At 39.1% G+C, this 16,863-nt stretch overlaps 1 protein-coding gene and 1 non-coding gene across 6 annotated transcripts in view; both read right to left on the reverse strand.

Moving 5' to 3' along the window:
* The window catches only part of armh1.L (armadillo like helical domain containing 1 L homeolog), a 59,756-nt gene that overhangs the window by 10,597 nt on the left and 32,296 nt on the right, over positions 1-16,863 (reverse strand). For all 5 annotated transcript variants that reach the window (XM_018256317.2, XM_018256315.2, XM_018256316.2 and 2 more), the window contains 2 exon segments: positions 2,706-2,828; positions 2,368-2,440 (listed from right to left, as the gene is read on the reverse strand). In XM_018256317.2, coding sequence (XP_018111806.1) covers positions 2,368-2,440; positions 2,706-2,828 — 196 coding nt within the window.
* On the reverse strand, positions 6,540-6,654 carry LOC121403499. Its single transcript, XR_005967325.1, has one exon. It is a non-coding gene; the product is annotated as a U5 spliceosomal RNA (small nuclear RNA).

Here is a 16,863-nt window from a genome sequence, read left to right on the forward strand (position 1 = left end):
TTTCTGGAAGTGGCAAAACCAGATCACTGTTGGATTGAGCAACTAGCTAATGCTTCACACGGATTGTGGATTCAAAATTTGTTTGTCCGGACATTCATAAATAAATGTGGAAGTTATGTGTAAAGAAATGTTTTATGTGTTGGCCTGAAGCAACAACTCTGGACAGTTACTGTATGCACACCACTTTAAAGAACAAGTCTGTTGGACATAATGAGTAGTATTAAATTATATAGAGGAAATGGAAAAAAATGCAGATTCTTCAAAGACAGATCTAGCTAATAATAAACTGATTATCATTAAACCGGCTGATAAAGGGGGTAGAATACTTTTTTGGACAGGTATTTGAATGAAATATGAAAAAATTCAATAAGGATCCCACTAAATATATTACATCCAAATATATGATTTGGTTGATCATGCATATACAAAAGGAGTTTTAAACAAACATGAAAAAGAATAGATTAACATTAAATTCCCCAAGATCGTGAATCTCTATTGCTAACCCAAGATCTACAAGATTCTGACAACCTCTCCTAGGCAGCGCCGATTCAGATTTAGGAGCCGCCTGAGGCGGCTCCTGCAATGCCGCCCCCCCCTCACCAACTTGCGTGTCGGGAGGGGAGGCAGAAACTCTATTGCGGAGAGCGCAATTGCGCTCTCTCGCAATAGTACAGACGACTTTCCGGTTCAAAAACCGGAAATTCGGCTCTTAAAGGTGCAGGAGCGGCTTTTTGCCGCCCCTGGAATCCTTTCAGGCGCTGCCGCCTGAGGCGAGCGGCTCAGCTCGCCTCATTGGCGGCGCGCCCCTGCTCCTAGGACATATTTGTGGAGTGGGTTCAGTGAACTCTAATTTAGCAGAATATATGGACATTTTGGTGACCAGTTTGCCATCCTATTTAAAGTACAGTTCATTTTGTGGAGCCAGTGTCCTGGAAGCATCTCCAACACTAGGCACAGTGATGGCAAGTAAAGTTGCTACCAGCTACTCCAACTTGTTTTTATACCCTGTGGCACTAATGCTGTGGTTTGGGAATCTCAATCTTCTAAAAGATAATGGCAAGGGAGGACTAAGCTCTCGGACTAAAACCAATCAAACCAATCAGGTCAGGAGACACTTGTACAAATAAGTGCTACCATGCAGTGAGGTGCCAACCTTTGAATACTATGACCAGAGGTAAATAGTTAGGGACCACCATGTGATATAGTATGGTGGCTTACCAATTTTATGATCACAGTTTTGTAACTAAAAACCCCTGTTTTTGTAAATACATGATATTAGATTACTTACGAGACAGGGGACCAGAGAATGTGCATTGATCAATCCCCCTCTATATTGTATGCATGTAGTTAATTTGTTAATCAGTAGCACTTACCAATTTGATAGGAACAGAGAAATCCAGAGGCAGCTACACAGACATACTTTGAGAGCTGGTACACAAATAATACGCCACCTCCTAAAGCTATATCACTTCTTTATCGCAATATGATTTCACTCAAGAATGTTACAGATCTTACTTATATTAAGTCATGGGACAAAAACTTGGGAGTTAATTTAACTGAGAAAGAATGGTGTAAACTGTGAGACAACCCGTTTGGTTAATACGGTCCTATCAGAGGCAGGCTACAAAGTCCTCTTTTGCTGGTATTTAGTATCCAGTCAAATTAGCAAAAATATTTCATGGACCTAATAAACAATGTTTCTGAGGTTGTGCAACTCCTGGCACCATGGGCCACATATGGTGGACCTACCCAAGAGTAGTTTGATTTTTGGGTGAGAGTATATAATCTGATCTTCTCAGTATTACTTCCATACAAAGCCCTAACGGAAAAATAAATATTTTATTTATTGAAGGTTGGAGTGTGTGTATTGGCATGGCTTGCATTAACAAATATCATGTGCTGAAAATGTAAATGTTTGCTTAAACTTTTGTATGTATGTATTCATTTATAACATGTCTGTTACTCAAAAATGTGTAATACATGTGATTCAAAATATCCCACATCTTATCACTGTATGAAATTTGGGGCTTTGGTAGAGCTAATAGCAAATTTTGCAGAGCCGGGCCACAAAGTATTGCCGCCTGGGGTGCCCTACTTGCTCCCCCCCCCAATCCATACACTCATATGGCAAAGACTTTCTTCACAGACACACATTGCTCTATACTCATATGGCAAAAACATTCATCATACAGTGCTCTACATTGTACTGTAAGGCAGAATTGTCTCCTTGTTCTTCTCCCTGTTCATTTTGGCTACTAAGGGTTTTTTGGCAACAACAGTGATTGATTCTTACATTACTAAGTAAACCAACACCAAGGTTTTTGGTTTATAGGTTGAAAACAAAAGAACAAAGGTATAAATTCTTACCCTATAGCCCTCACTGCTGCTGCTTGTTGAATGAAAGATGGTAATGGTCCTGAATGTTGTTCAACAGTTGTATCTAGAAAAAGTAAATGCTTCAGTTAGTAAATAAGTCTAAAAACTGGTGACCATTTTTTGTTTGTTTAGTAGCATAACAACATTTTGACTTGATTTATTTGGAAGTATGGATTAAGGTCAATAAGCTACAAATATTGCCACTCAAATGAAGGAAACGCCTACTTCATGTGTATCTGAATTGCTATTAAACAACAAGGAAGATGCTTAGAAGGTTTATTTAGAAAAATAAATTAAACAGGTGAAAGACATAGTCTTGTGGGATGTACCTTCTAAAATTTGTGGTTTAGACTTCTTATTTTCTTTTTGTGAGGGTCTCAGAAGTGCTACTAATCCTTTTAGCAGTGCTGGGCGAACATCAGTATTCATAAGCTCTTTAATAAGTTGGACAGCTGAAAGAAAAATAATGCACTAATTAATATATATGTATTTTATATATATTTAATTAGCACTACCTAGCTCTGTAAATTTTTAAAATACAGAAATAAAACAAATGGGGGACATAACATTGCAAAAAAATATATAAATGTACACGGTTAAAGAGATTCAGGGGGTTATTTACTAAATTTATCTCATCTTTTTATTTAACCAAGCTGACCAAACTCCCATCCACAATTTTAACTTATCTATTAATAAAATAACTCGACAAATTTGGTGAGGGAAAAGACAATAAAATTGAGCAAAAATTTTTTGATTTGACAACCAAATCACTAGATTTTTTTTGGGTTATCGCCCGAAGTCTCAGAATTTTTTCGGATTATCGGATGAAATTTAGCACAAATTACTTTATCTTCAAACTGTAAAAGGGACATGTGCTATTGACTTCCACGTGAGCTTGGCAGGTTTGAGATGATAGATTCGGACTTTTAGCAGTTTCGTGTATAATAAATCTCAAAAAATACAAGTTATTTTCCACAAAAAAAAACCGAGCTTCAGTAAATAACCCCCTACGTGTATGTGCTAAGAAATACAGCAAGAAGCAAGTTCCTGTCTTGTAGAGTCTGTTATTGTAAAGGGATATGGTCACAGGAAAAACATTTTTCTTTAAAAAAACATGTTTTCCAGGTGCCCGCAGTCATGTGACTTGTGCTCTGCTAAACTCCAGTCACTCTATACGGCTGCACTGCATGTTGGAGTGATGTCACCACCTCCCATTTCTCCCCAAGCAGCCTAACAATAGAACAACGGGATGGTAAATAGATAGCAGTTCCCTGGTACAATTAAGAATAGCATCCAGGTCCCACTGCAACTCCTTCAGTTACTGAGTAGGAGAAACACTAGCTTGACAGAAAGCAGTTCTATCATGTAGTGTTGGCTCTTTCTAAAAGCACATGACCAGGTAAAATTATCTGAGATGGCTACACACCAATATTACAACAAAAAAAATACACTTGTTGGTTCAAGAATATTGTATAGTGAACTATTTGCAGTGTAAACAACGCAATTTAGAAATAAAAACTACACCATAGATATCAGGACAGAATCCTTTTAAGAACAAGGGCTTGCATTACGAAGCCATGGTAGACGGGACTCCCTCTAGCTGCAAGGCAAAGGGGAATCCAACGACCCCAAACCCCCTGGGGGGGGCGGGGATGATGGGGGCTCACCCTAGCTTCGGCGAAGGTGGACCCAACCGCTCATGCTGTTCTTTGGCCTGGGACACTTGAGCAACGGAGCTCATGCCTTCAAGTAGGACTCATGAAGGATGATTCTGTTTTGGACACCATTTGGTGCCTTAACTCTTACTACAAATGTATTTCCATATGTGGATCCCTCAACTAGTCTTTACTGGGTCTCATCAGCAATAATAACGAGTCACCATAAAGAGAGGAGGTGCAGCGGTTAACAGACTGGTGCAGAACCAACAACCTGTCTCTCAATGTAGACAAAACAAAGGAGATGGTTGTTGACTTTAGGAAGACTAGAAGTGACCACCTGCCACTGTACATCGACGGCTCTAATGTGGAGATCGACAAAAGCACCAAATTTCTTTGTGTCCACCTGGCGGGGAACCTCACCTAGTCCCACAACACCAGCTACTTAGCCAAGAAAGCCCAACAGCGCCTCTACTTCCTGCGCAAGCTGAGGAAATCCCATCTCCCACCATCCATACTCAAAACCTTCTACAGAGGGACTATCGAGAGCATCCTGAGCAGCTGTATCACTGTCTGGGCTGGGAACTGCACTGTCATGGAGCGCAAGAGCCTACAGAGGATAGTGAAGACAGCAGAGAAGAACATAGGTGTCTCTCTTCCTTCCATCACAGACATTTACACCACTCGCTGCATCCGTAAAGCCACCAGCATTGTGGCTGATCCAACACACCCCTCACACTCCTGCCATCTGGAAAAAGGTACCGAAGCATTAGGGCCCTCACTACCAGACTGTGTAACAGTTTCTTCCCCCAAGATATAAGGCTCCTGAATACTCAGGGACCGGACAGATCTCTCTCACACTCACTCTGACCTTATTGTATTAATAAATAGCCATTGGATACAATTGTTCTCTATGAGCACACCTGCAATTTATCATGTTCTTTATCATGTTCTTACTACTATCATATCACAATGATACACCCATCATGTCTGATGTTTAGCATTATTTACTTAACATATTACATCTACTGTCTTGTCCTGTCCCTGCACTATGCTGTCCTTTCTTGCAGGAGTTGCATATTTTTGCACTTGCATTTTTTGTCTGTTGTCCAGTACATCTCTGTTGTGTGTAGCACCATGGTCCTAGAGGAACGTTGTTTTGTTTCACTGTGTAATGTACAAACGTATATGGATGAAATGACAATAAACTCACACTTGACTACACCTATGTTTTTAGTATCCATTACCAATTCCAACTGCTGTGCTAACTTTGTATTCAGGTGACACATCAACTTGTTTCTGTTTTCTTTTCTATTGTAAACTTTTTTTTGTATCAATTAATAAATACAACCATAAAAAATAAACATATGTAAATTTTTTAGACAGTTACTTTGTGACATTATCCCAAAATTATGTAATTCATAAAAAAAATTTTTTTTACACTGCATCATCAAGTTTCAGTTAGTAGAAGGTACAAAACACATTCATAGATAGGAAAATATAGCAAAAAAAAGTATATCTGTTACCCTATTTCAGGTCTTCGCTAACAAAACAATCACAAAAACAACCTGTACCAAATCAAATGTAAGAAAGGAAACCGAAGGGAAGGATAATGCATTTAGGGTGTTTTTTTTTTTTACAAAATATTATTATTCACAAACCATAAAAATTGCTAATACGGTAAAAAGAAAAAAAATGATTTACTAAAAGTAATAAGGCTACCATACCTTACTTGATATTAGTAATTTTTAATATGAAAACTGTCCCAATCACAAAGATGTTTTTTGAGTTAGTATAAAGGGGCACTGACATTTACATGAGATTAGGGAGGTTATTTACTAAAACTCATTTTTTCTCTCACATTTTACCAGAAACAAACTAGACTTATCTCCCATCCATGAATTTGGCTAATTTACTAATAATTAAACTTGAATAAATCAAATCTAAAAAAAAAAAAAAAAAAAAATTTTTTATTAATACCTCAAATTTTTCGAGTTTATAAGCTTAAAAACAATATTTGTTCAGCAGCTCTCTATTTTAGAATTCTAGCAGTTTGTGGCGGTTTCATACTACAATATCAACTGGCAGTGGCTGGAATAAGAGAGGAATATGATAGAAGGAACCTAAATACAAAGATATGTATTGGTATGGGATCCAATATCCAGAAAGCTCCAGGTTACAGGAAGGCCATCTCTCATAGACTCCATTTCAATTAAATAATTTAATGTTTTTCTTTTTTTCACCAAGAAATATTTAATCCTTATTGAAGGCAGAACAATCACCTACTGCCCTGCAACCAGTCGCTCCTACTGCACTATGGGTAAGCAAATGAGTAAGCGATCCGGAGGCAAGATGGCTTCTCAAGCCTTCTTCTCTGACCCACCTCCTGGAGCCTGTAATGAGCAAACTTACTTTTGCACCCTCACTCCTGAATAAGCAGGGTTTTATCATTGACTGCTGCTGCACCCTTGCTTTTCCCTTTAAGCCTGTTTTTGGAACCATATTAATAGCCTGGTGTTAACCAAGCCTCAAAAAATTAAATGAAACTCATGGTTGTTCCTCTCCACGGAAATCTTTAGTAAAAGGCGAAAGATTTATTCGATTTGAAGAGAAACCAGAGTATACCATCATACGTCCCAGGTCAAAGACTGCCTGCAAAGCAGGTGCACGTTCACTTGCTGAGAGTGAATAGGACCCCCCCCTATCATGAATTTCCAAAACAGAGTTCCTTCGACAGGAACATGCAAATAACTGGACAAGCTCCCTCCAAGACAGAGTTTGAAAGGAGTTGAAATTGAAAACAGCAAATACTGCCACACAACCAGGCGCTCCTAATGCACCATGGGTATTCAAATTAGTTAACGATCTGGAGGCGAGACTCACCAGGAGAACGGCTTCTCAAGCCACCTTGCCTGCCCCGCCTCCTACTGGAGCCAGTCGTTCAGCAAGCAAGCTGTTTTACTGTTATATAACTACACTTGCTTCTGAAAGGAAGCAATTTATTTAGCCAGTTCAGGACACACATAAGCCCCCTCTCTCTCCTCCAATTTTGCTTGTCATTAAGCCACCATACCACGTCAAGGTAAACCCCACATGGTGGTCCCTAACTTGTTTACCTCTGGTCATAGTATAAAAGCAGTTGTGCCTCTCTGCATAGTAGCATTAATTGAAGTAAATGTCTGCTGAACCTTGGTTTCAGTCTGAGGGCTAGATCCTCCCCGGCCACTAGCTTGCAGCTTTTAAGAGAGAGTGATTGCCCAAACCAATGCCCTTTTTTTTAAAAAAAAATGTAGTAATGTAAAAATAGTGAAGGCAAAGTAAAATTGTATGTATAGGTGCACACTTGGAAAGTGTGTATATATGTGTGGGTATAGGTAAGAATATAGATGTGAGCTAAACAAGTAAAAAAGGACAAACTAAATTAGGTGTAGTAATAGGTGTAGTAAGTGTAAATTGGTGCAAAAGTGTTACTAGATGAAGTTAAAAACATAGGGCCACCATTAGTTAAACAGGGTAGGTATGGGGGTGCTACAAACCACATGAAGCTCAGCCACAGCTTCAGGCTACATTTCAAATACAAAAGGGGGGTTGTGGGAGCACTCCTAAGGTTAAGTGAAAATGTATTAAAATATAATGGAAGTGCTACTGACTTGGCCAAATTAATCAGTGCACATTCCCTGGGCCCCCGTCTAAGTAATTCAAACAGGATTTAATCCAAACATGGGGTGGTGACAGAAATTTGGAACTCCTGAGATTGGAATCCAGATGGATTTATAGACTGGACACACTAGCTCCTAGGGGCCTAAATGAACATTTGCCTTTATCCATTTTTATTTGAAACACTGACTATTATAGCCATGTCTTGGGGCCTAATGAAACAATGTGCTCTTATTGGGGCATGGACTAACATGTGATGTTAATCCTTCCCCTTTTCTTTGTGGTAATCTTTTCCTTTCACTCGCTTGGATTGACTGAGGTACTTGATAACTTTTATACGTATAACAGAAAGTTACAGTACTATATTGATTTTCCCAGGGGACCGTCGGTTCTGTGTTTTCTTTGTTATTTTTGGTTTTCCATTTGTGATATTTGCTAATTGTTCACTGTAAAGTGTTGCCTTTCATTTTGTCATGTCCCCGGAGCCCATCAGGTCTAAATAACAAATTCTAGTTATGATCCCACAAGTTCAGGTGTAGCATTGACACCACTGATAACCAGCCATTCCCAGTTAAGACTACCTCCTTTTTAGGCTGATGTGGGTTATGTCTATATGAGCGGTTGTGTACCCAATTTGCCATGAGAGTGGTCCATGCATTGAGCGACCTGTCATAGTAGCTGAACCAACCCCTAAATTGTACTAGGTGTACCATGGGTCACAGTGGGGCATGAGATGGCTAGACAGGCCTGCCAAGGACCCTCCACGCCATATAAGTGCTCTACCACTCTGTGTGCACCATATTGTGAGTTATAGTTCAGCAAGAACTCTCCATAATAGCTCTTTTACATGTGCTCTACTACTCTGTGTGCACCCCATTGTTAGTTATAGTTCAGCAATAACTATAGTTGAGCAGTAAAACAAACTAGGAGGCAAGATTTTTTCTATGTATTTCCCTCATTGGGTCTAATGACCCCGTATACACAGATATACTCCTTGTGAACCACTCCTGGTCCAGATGACAGAGCCGACTATATACAAAAGGAGTACCATCTAGAAAAACAATAAGTTCTGGGACGCTGGCCAGCTGTGGTGCATAAATAAATTTGGTCAAATTTAACCTGTATAACCTGATGAGCTTGTCTGTCACGTTGTTTTTAAAGTTAAACAACCGGTGGGAACTAGCAGCACTTTTATCCTGAAGATTGGATATGTATTTTATAAACAATGTTGCAAACAGCACATGCTTTCAGAGACTCACTTTTGTTACTTTATTCGCAACTGTATATATATATATATATATATATATATATATATATATATATATATATATATACATACATACATACATACATATATATATATATATATATATATATATATATATATATATATATATATATATATATATATATATATATATATATATATATATGCACATGTTTTTTTCTATGTTACACAGGTGTTAGCTTTTTTCCTACTCTTAACACATTAACATATATATATATATATATATATATATATATATATATATATATACATATACATATACATATACATACACAACTCCGTCCTTCTTTCGGGGCCGTAAGACGCAGGCGTGTGTGCCACGTGGGGCAAGCCGCGAAGGACGGCAAGAGGTCGCACGCAGCAGTTCGGGGGAGACGTCCTCACAACGAGCCACGGATTCCTCCGGTTCTTCTTGTTTTTTAGGTGACGACAGCGCTCCTTCCAGCAACAGGGAACGCGAAGTGGGCGCCCCAGAGTCTGGCGCAACAGCTGCGACCAAACCATGACAGACGCGGGTCACCAAGTCAGCACTCATGAAGGGACTTCAATCGTGATCAACATCTCTAAAAAGGTACTGACACAACCTGAACTGAATCTATTACAGAAGGGTCTATCTTTTTGTCCATCAACTAAGTTTGATACTTTTTCGTTAGATATTGACCTGCAATGGTTTTTCAGACTTTTGCGCTTAAAGGTTCAGTTCATGGACAAGGACATAAGAGGGACACAGACTTACACTGGAGCATTAACTCCACAGCAATTTGATTTACATAAAAAGAGTAAATATCTTCCTCCTACCTCGTCCCATCCAGTGGAGACTGTTATATCCCTTATGTCTAGGGACATAAATCAATTTATACAAGATCCTAAGGGGTTGAGCAATATGCGGTATCATAATAATTTAACTAAAACTGAACGGGACTCCCTTAAGGCATTAATGGGGGACAAGGATGTGATATATAAACCTGCAGGTAAGGGGGGAGCATTGGTCATTCTTGATAAAGTGTATTATGTACAGGAAATAGTGAGTCAATTGAGCAATGCAAACACCTATGTAGAACTCAGTAAAGACCCCACAGATGAAATTGCAGGGTTAATATCCGAGGTATTGTCTCAATATCAGGGACAGGGTGTAGTTACTGATGGTTTAAAAGATTACCTTATGAAAAAATATCCATGTATACCTGTTTTCTACACCCTTTCCAAGATACATAAGAATTTACAATCCCCACCAGGACGACCTATAGTGGCTGGTGTTAACTCAATCTTATCCCCGTTATCAATTTTCTTAGATAAGATTTTAGCGCCTTTTGTTATATCAGGCGAGTCATATGTTAAGGATACCTCTCATTTTTTACGCCTGATTCGTGACATTGATCTGGGAGAAGGGATGGTGTTATTGGCAGCATTCGATGTAAACAGCTTGTATACTTCAATATCACATGACTTAGGCTCAGTGGCAGTGCGGTTTACCCTAGAAGGTTCACATTATAACACAACACAGATTGATTTCTTTATGGAACTATTGGCTTTGGTTCCTCAAAAATTATTTTTTGTTCCAGGACACATTCTTCCTCCAGGTACAGGGGACAGCCATGGGGTCCAACGTCGCCCCTACCTACGCCAACATATTTATGAATTACTTTGAGCACAATTTCGTATAAGACAATGAATTATACAAGAAACATTCCTTAAAATGGCGCTAAATCGTCGATTTGTTGGTGTTGTGGAGGGGTGACGTTGGATCCCTTATGGAGTTCAAATCACATATAGATACATGTGTTCCCACTATTGGGTTTACGCTCAGTCATAGTGAGGAAAGGGTGACATTCCTAGACACCAGCGTGTATCGTAAGGGAAGACGCCTGTATACAGACTTATTTGTCAAATCCACTAACCGCAACAATCTATTATGCTTTGACAGTGCACATCCGAGGGCTAAAATTTCCTCTCTCCCCAGATCACAAATGTTGCGAGTTAAACGCATAGTCACAGAGGAGGAACAGCTCGTTACACGGTTGGATGAGATGACCACGAAGTTTACACAGAGAGGTTATCCTAGACAGATACTTGACCAAGAGGTAGCCAGAGTGAGAGAATTGGATCGTGACTCCACTATACAGGAAAAGACACGTCATATGTCCAAAATGACTCGTATACCGTTTGTTCATACATATCACCCATGTACTCGTAAAATTCACCATATCATATATAAAAATTGCCCATTATCACACAAGGCCTATCCCACTATTCCAGAATTTCAGGGGCCACCATTATTATCTTATAAACGTACGAAGAATCTTAGAGATAGATTAGTCAAGACAGATCTAGGTACCCAGAAGGTTCAATCACAGAAAATTTTGGATACATACATTACAAACATTATACCCTAAAGGGTTAAATAGAGAGTATGACCTGTATGCTTTCATATAGTGTAGTAAACTTGGTAACTTATGCATATAGGGTAGAGGTTGGGACAATGATACTATTACACATCCTTTATATATGTTGTATCTTTATAATGTGTTGTTTATACATTTGTACTGTGATACATTTTGACTGACCAGTCATTTGTTTCTACATGAATACCTTGATGTCAAGGGTGTACTTTTCCTTTCATTTAGATTGGTCATACACTGCATTTAAATATATACCACCCCTTTGAGGGTGTGTTTAGAGCTGTAACCTTTTTAAGGATGTGAGATCATTGTAAACTTTATTGCTTGATAAAGAAGCGGGAGCTTCGAAACGTTGCATATTCTTGCTTGATAAAGAATTTTCTTTCGGTTACAAGACAAGTCGTCTGGACTTTTTTGTTTATTATAAATTGTGTCCTTATTTGGACTAAGTCACGGACTGGGTACACACTCCACTCCATTTTGTTTCGAGATATATATATATCTATATATATATATATATATAGAGATATATATATATATATATATATATATATATATATATATATATGTGTGTGTGTGTGTGTGTAGTCTGAAGGTGCACACCGTTTACAGGTGAAAGTACCTGGGTGCCTGCCTATTTGGGATAAATGCAAAAGTAGAAAGTAGCGACACTCACAGGTTTTTTAAAGTTGCAAAAACAAAAAAGATGTTTATTGTGGCTCAACGTTTCGATTCCCCACAAGGATCTTCCTCACGAGTATACAATGTTTGTTTGTATACACATATAAGAACATATATATATATATATATATATATATATATATATATATATATATATATATATATATATATATATATATATATATATATATATATATATAAATAGACACACACACCCATATATACAAAAAGTATATAAGTAAGTATAATAGCACCTAAATAACAACTTACTTTTTTTTTAATGAGCTTTCTTATTCCTATCAGCTGGACCTTCTCTAATAATTTCAGGTCTGACCATCTTTTCCTCAACTGATCTTTGGATCTTGTGATGTCATATCATCTCTGCATTGCTTCTATAACTTTCTCCAATATGGTGTTCTTCCTTGTATTAGGTCTTGTGTAATGTGCCAGCCGGCAGTCACAGTCTTGGCTGTCAAAAGCAGCCACCATATAGGTAATTTCAGTTTTGCTCATAAGCGTTGCCTTCCTGCTGTCTCTCTCCTCTTCCATCATTGCCTGCTGCAGTCTGAACGTAATGGCAGTGACCGGAAATGGTAGGTGCCTCATAGTGGCATACAAACAAACAGTCACACTCTAGTTGCGCATTTCTATTGTGCGCTGTCCCATAAATAAGAGCAATACTCAATGTCTTCTCTGTCCATCATGTTATTTGGCATATAAACATTTCCATTGGTATGACGTAGGAAATTATGTAGCACACAGTAGGTTAAAACCACAAGCTCTACCTCGGCGGGTGACAGAGTAATGGCTGTATGGAAGATTCTAAAGTGATTAGCAAGAACTCCAAATGCATTCTCTATATCTATGTCTTGCCAGTGAAAGACTGTAATTAAATATTCTCCTTTGCTATGTCAGTGTTTTTTTACAGAGAATTTTCAACCGAGTTTTAGAATATGTTCCTGCAGTGCACAGGCCTCATCTGCAACAAATACAAAGTTTAGCCCTTCTGTAGTTTCATTATTTGTAGGCAGTTGTACTTTTAGTGCTTTAGCTTCTGATAGAAGACAGTCTGTTCTATGGCTCCTCCATCTGATACTCTTCCATGTTTCCCAACATCCACCATTATAAATTCATATTTGGCATTTACTTTTGCCAACAACACAATGCTAAAGTATCCTTTATAATTATAATAGTAGGATCCTGAGTTGGCAGGAGGTTGTATTCGTACATGTTTTCCATCAATGGCCACTCCTCGGTTTGGGAAATTCCAATAGTCTTCAAACTGCTTTGCTATGGCTTTCCATTCTTCAGCTGTTTCCGGAAACTGAAAAACATGTACAATTTTTTGTTGCAGACAATTATCACCACATGTTCTTTGGAAACTCCACAACAGACAAGCACTACTCCAGATGTTTCACACACACCCCACCTAGGCAAAAATGGAAAAAATGAAGACTACAAACCGATAACACAAAGAAATTAATAACTGATGCTGCTACACTATTATCCAAAAAAAAAACAGATGAACATGATGCATTTGCTTTTACTGTCCCCTCTAAACTGAGTCGTATGGAAGAGGAACATCGCTTGGTCGCTGAAAGCCTGATCACACAAGTGTTACAGAACTATCAGACTATACCACATTTATGGAAAATAACCAGACATCAATACTATACCCACAACCATCCTGGTACTCCCCTTCTCACAGTTTTTACCCACCAGTGGCAAACCCCTCTCAATCCCCACCGACACCACATGAAAGCATGCAATATGAAAATTTGTAACCACTACATACATAACCACCAGAAGAATGTTTTGCACTTATATCATTAGTTATTATTATTGGTATATGTTTTTATTAAATTATTCTGTGTTATTTTACTTTTTACTGGTTTGTATTGTTATTTGTGTTAACATTGCACTTATAGTACAAAGTGTTTTAAATAAAGTGTTTTAATTAATTACCTTTAGATATTCTGCCTTCATTGCCTCAATAATTGCATTACATGTCTACAGAATGATTCGGCCTAGAATTTGTGCAGAAATTTGAGTCACACATCTGTAGGTAGTTTCTGAAATCATCTGGATTATTTTCTTTCAGCTCTTTGACAAGTCCCACATGTGAAAATTTATGACGGTGTAATAACCACTGTTTGCTCCATATTGATCTTTTCTTTTTTCCTCTTCTTTATGAAGGTTAATAGCAGTAAAGCTAGTGCAGCCCTCCTGCTATCATCCATAAATATGCTTATCTTCACGAACGATTCTTCCGAATATTCTCATTGGATTCCTTGCGTCGAATAAACGCAACAAAAAGGAACATTCATTGAAAAGCAGTTTAAACAAAAGCATAAACGTTATATCCTCTTCCAGTTTGGGGCTGCTACTGGACGATATCGCTTGAAAAGATTTTCAACTAAAAAGTTTTCCAGCTAATTGATATAAAATACTATCAGGTCAACTGCCCCCCCCCCCCCACCTTCTGACCACCCTCCAAGCTTCCTTTGTAGCAAGGTCTCTCTCCCCTTCATTCAGTGAAGCCCTCATTGTAGTGGTTCCAAAACCGGGCAAAGATCCCGATCAGTGCAGCTTATACAGGCCAATCTCTCTCGTAAACACTGATGCCAAATTACTCGCAAAAAGTCTAGCCACGCGTCGCCAACGTTACTTTATTGATCTGATTCATCCAGACCAATCTCAATTCATGCCAGGCAGATCAACAAATAAGTCTCAGGGGACTGCATACCAATGTAGAAATATAGCACAACCAGGTGAGAACCAGGGTAGTTGCCTCACTAGACTCCGCCAATGCCTTTGATTCCATTGAATGGTCCTATCTCTGGGAGACCCTGTGCAGGTTCAACCTAGGGGAACAATTTATCAAATAGCTGCAACTGCTATATCATCAGCCAACTGCAAGGGTCAGAGTTAATGGATTGATATCCACCCCATTCTATCCAAGACGTGGCACCTGCCAGGGTTGCCCACTATCACCCTTTCTGTTCGCATTAGCCATTGAACCCTTGGCCATAGCTACATGGGATTCGGAGCAAATTGCTGGGCTGTCTCTTGGCCCACTCACAGAAAAAATATCTCTGTATGCAGATGATTGGTTAATATACCTAGCAGACACTCAAAACTCTCTGACCACACTCCTTAATATAGTAGAGTAATTCGGATTATTCTCAGGCCTAAAGATAAACTGGAACAAATCCACATAGATAACCAGCCCCCCCCCCCCCACTCCGCTAAAGTGGGTTCAGGAGTTCAAATACCTTGGGATCAACATACAAGCGAACCCTTCTCAGTTCGTACAGAGCAATCTTAGCCTTATAATTTCAAAACCGGAATCCGATCTCTAAATTTGGCCCAATCTCCCCATCGCACTGTGGGAAAGAATCAATCTCATTAAGATGGTGTATCTCCCCAAATTTTTATACCACCTGCACCAACCCATATCCCCAAGTATATTTTCAAACAAATCAATCATCTGATTCTCCAATTTATACGGAATCCCAAAGTGCCGAGAATTGCCTGGGAGAAACTGACGGCTGATAAAAGAGGATAGAGGCCTAGCCTTACCCAACTTTCAACTATACTACCTGGCGGCCCAGATATACTGTACTATCTGCACTGGTGGTACCACCCTGATCCATATAATCCCAATGACACTGCAAACCAACATAGTAGGATTATTAGTAGGCCTAAAGAACCTTTCCTACCGCAAACTCTCAGATCCAGGCAAAATACCATCTACTATTACTAAACCCCACATGGCATGGTGTCAAGGATTGAAAACACTCAAAAAAAGACCTATACGTCTTAACTCCTCCCTGCTGCTGTGGGGAAATGCTAAGCTCCCACACTTCCGAAACTTAGATGGTTTTCTGTATTGGCCACAAAAAGGAATCAAATACTTGGGTGACCTCCTACAGAACAACAAATTTATCTCATATCCTGGGCTCAAAACTAAATGTGCCCCGCTGTTTAGATACTTTCAAATCTGTCATGTATTCAAGGCCCAGTTTGGTACACTCTCTCCAGCCTTGACCACACAAGCAATAGAGGACACCCTCTCAATAGAACAACCTACAAAGCTGGTGTCCAGACTTTACCAAAACCTATTAGCCAGTGTTCCCCCTCCATTTCATACAGCACAAACTAAATGGCAGGAGCAGATCCCAGAGCTCACCCAAGAAGACTGGGATGAGGCCACAGAAACTATGTATAATAGCATAATACTAGTGAGAAACAGACTAATTCAGTATAAAGTTTTCCCATCAACTTAACACAACCTCGCTAAAACTTAATGCTATGGGAAAACGAGACAATGACACCTGTCCTAGGTGTAGAACCCCAACAGCCAATCTTATATACCTGATCTGGTCCTGCCCAGTAATAAGCACATATTGGTCTCAGGTAATGGCCTCCCTCGCAACAACCCTTGACTTCCCACAGGTGCTATCTCCAATTGTAAGTCTACAGGGTGTAGTCAAGCACCTAGTGCATACCACCCATGCAAGGCTGAGATTCCAGCCCTATTATTCTATGCCAAGAAATGTTGAATTATACATTATACCCCCCCATCCAAGAAATTCCTGGATTAAAGTAGTTGATTCTGTCATACCTTTGATTAAGCTCACATACTTGCTCCTGTAAAAGCAGTAATTTTTTGGCCAGTTCAGGTCACACACTCTACTTCTCTCTAGTTCCTATACACATGTCTTGTCAGGCTTTTTATTTTGGCTGCTGCTTGACACTTACACATCCCCTCTCTCTCGTCTCTTTTGGCCAGTCTTTATAACTG

The sequence above is a fragment of the Xenopus laevis genome, chromosome 4L (assembly GCF_017654675.1).
Source record: "Xenopus laevis strain J_2021 chromosome 4L, Xenopus_laevis_v10.1, whole genome shotgun sequence".
Classification (NCBI taxonomy): domain Eukaryota; kingdom Metazoa; phylum Chordata; class Amphibia; order Anura; family Pipidae; genus Xenopus; species Xenopus laevis.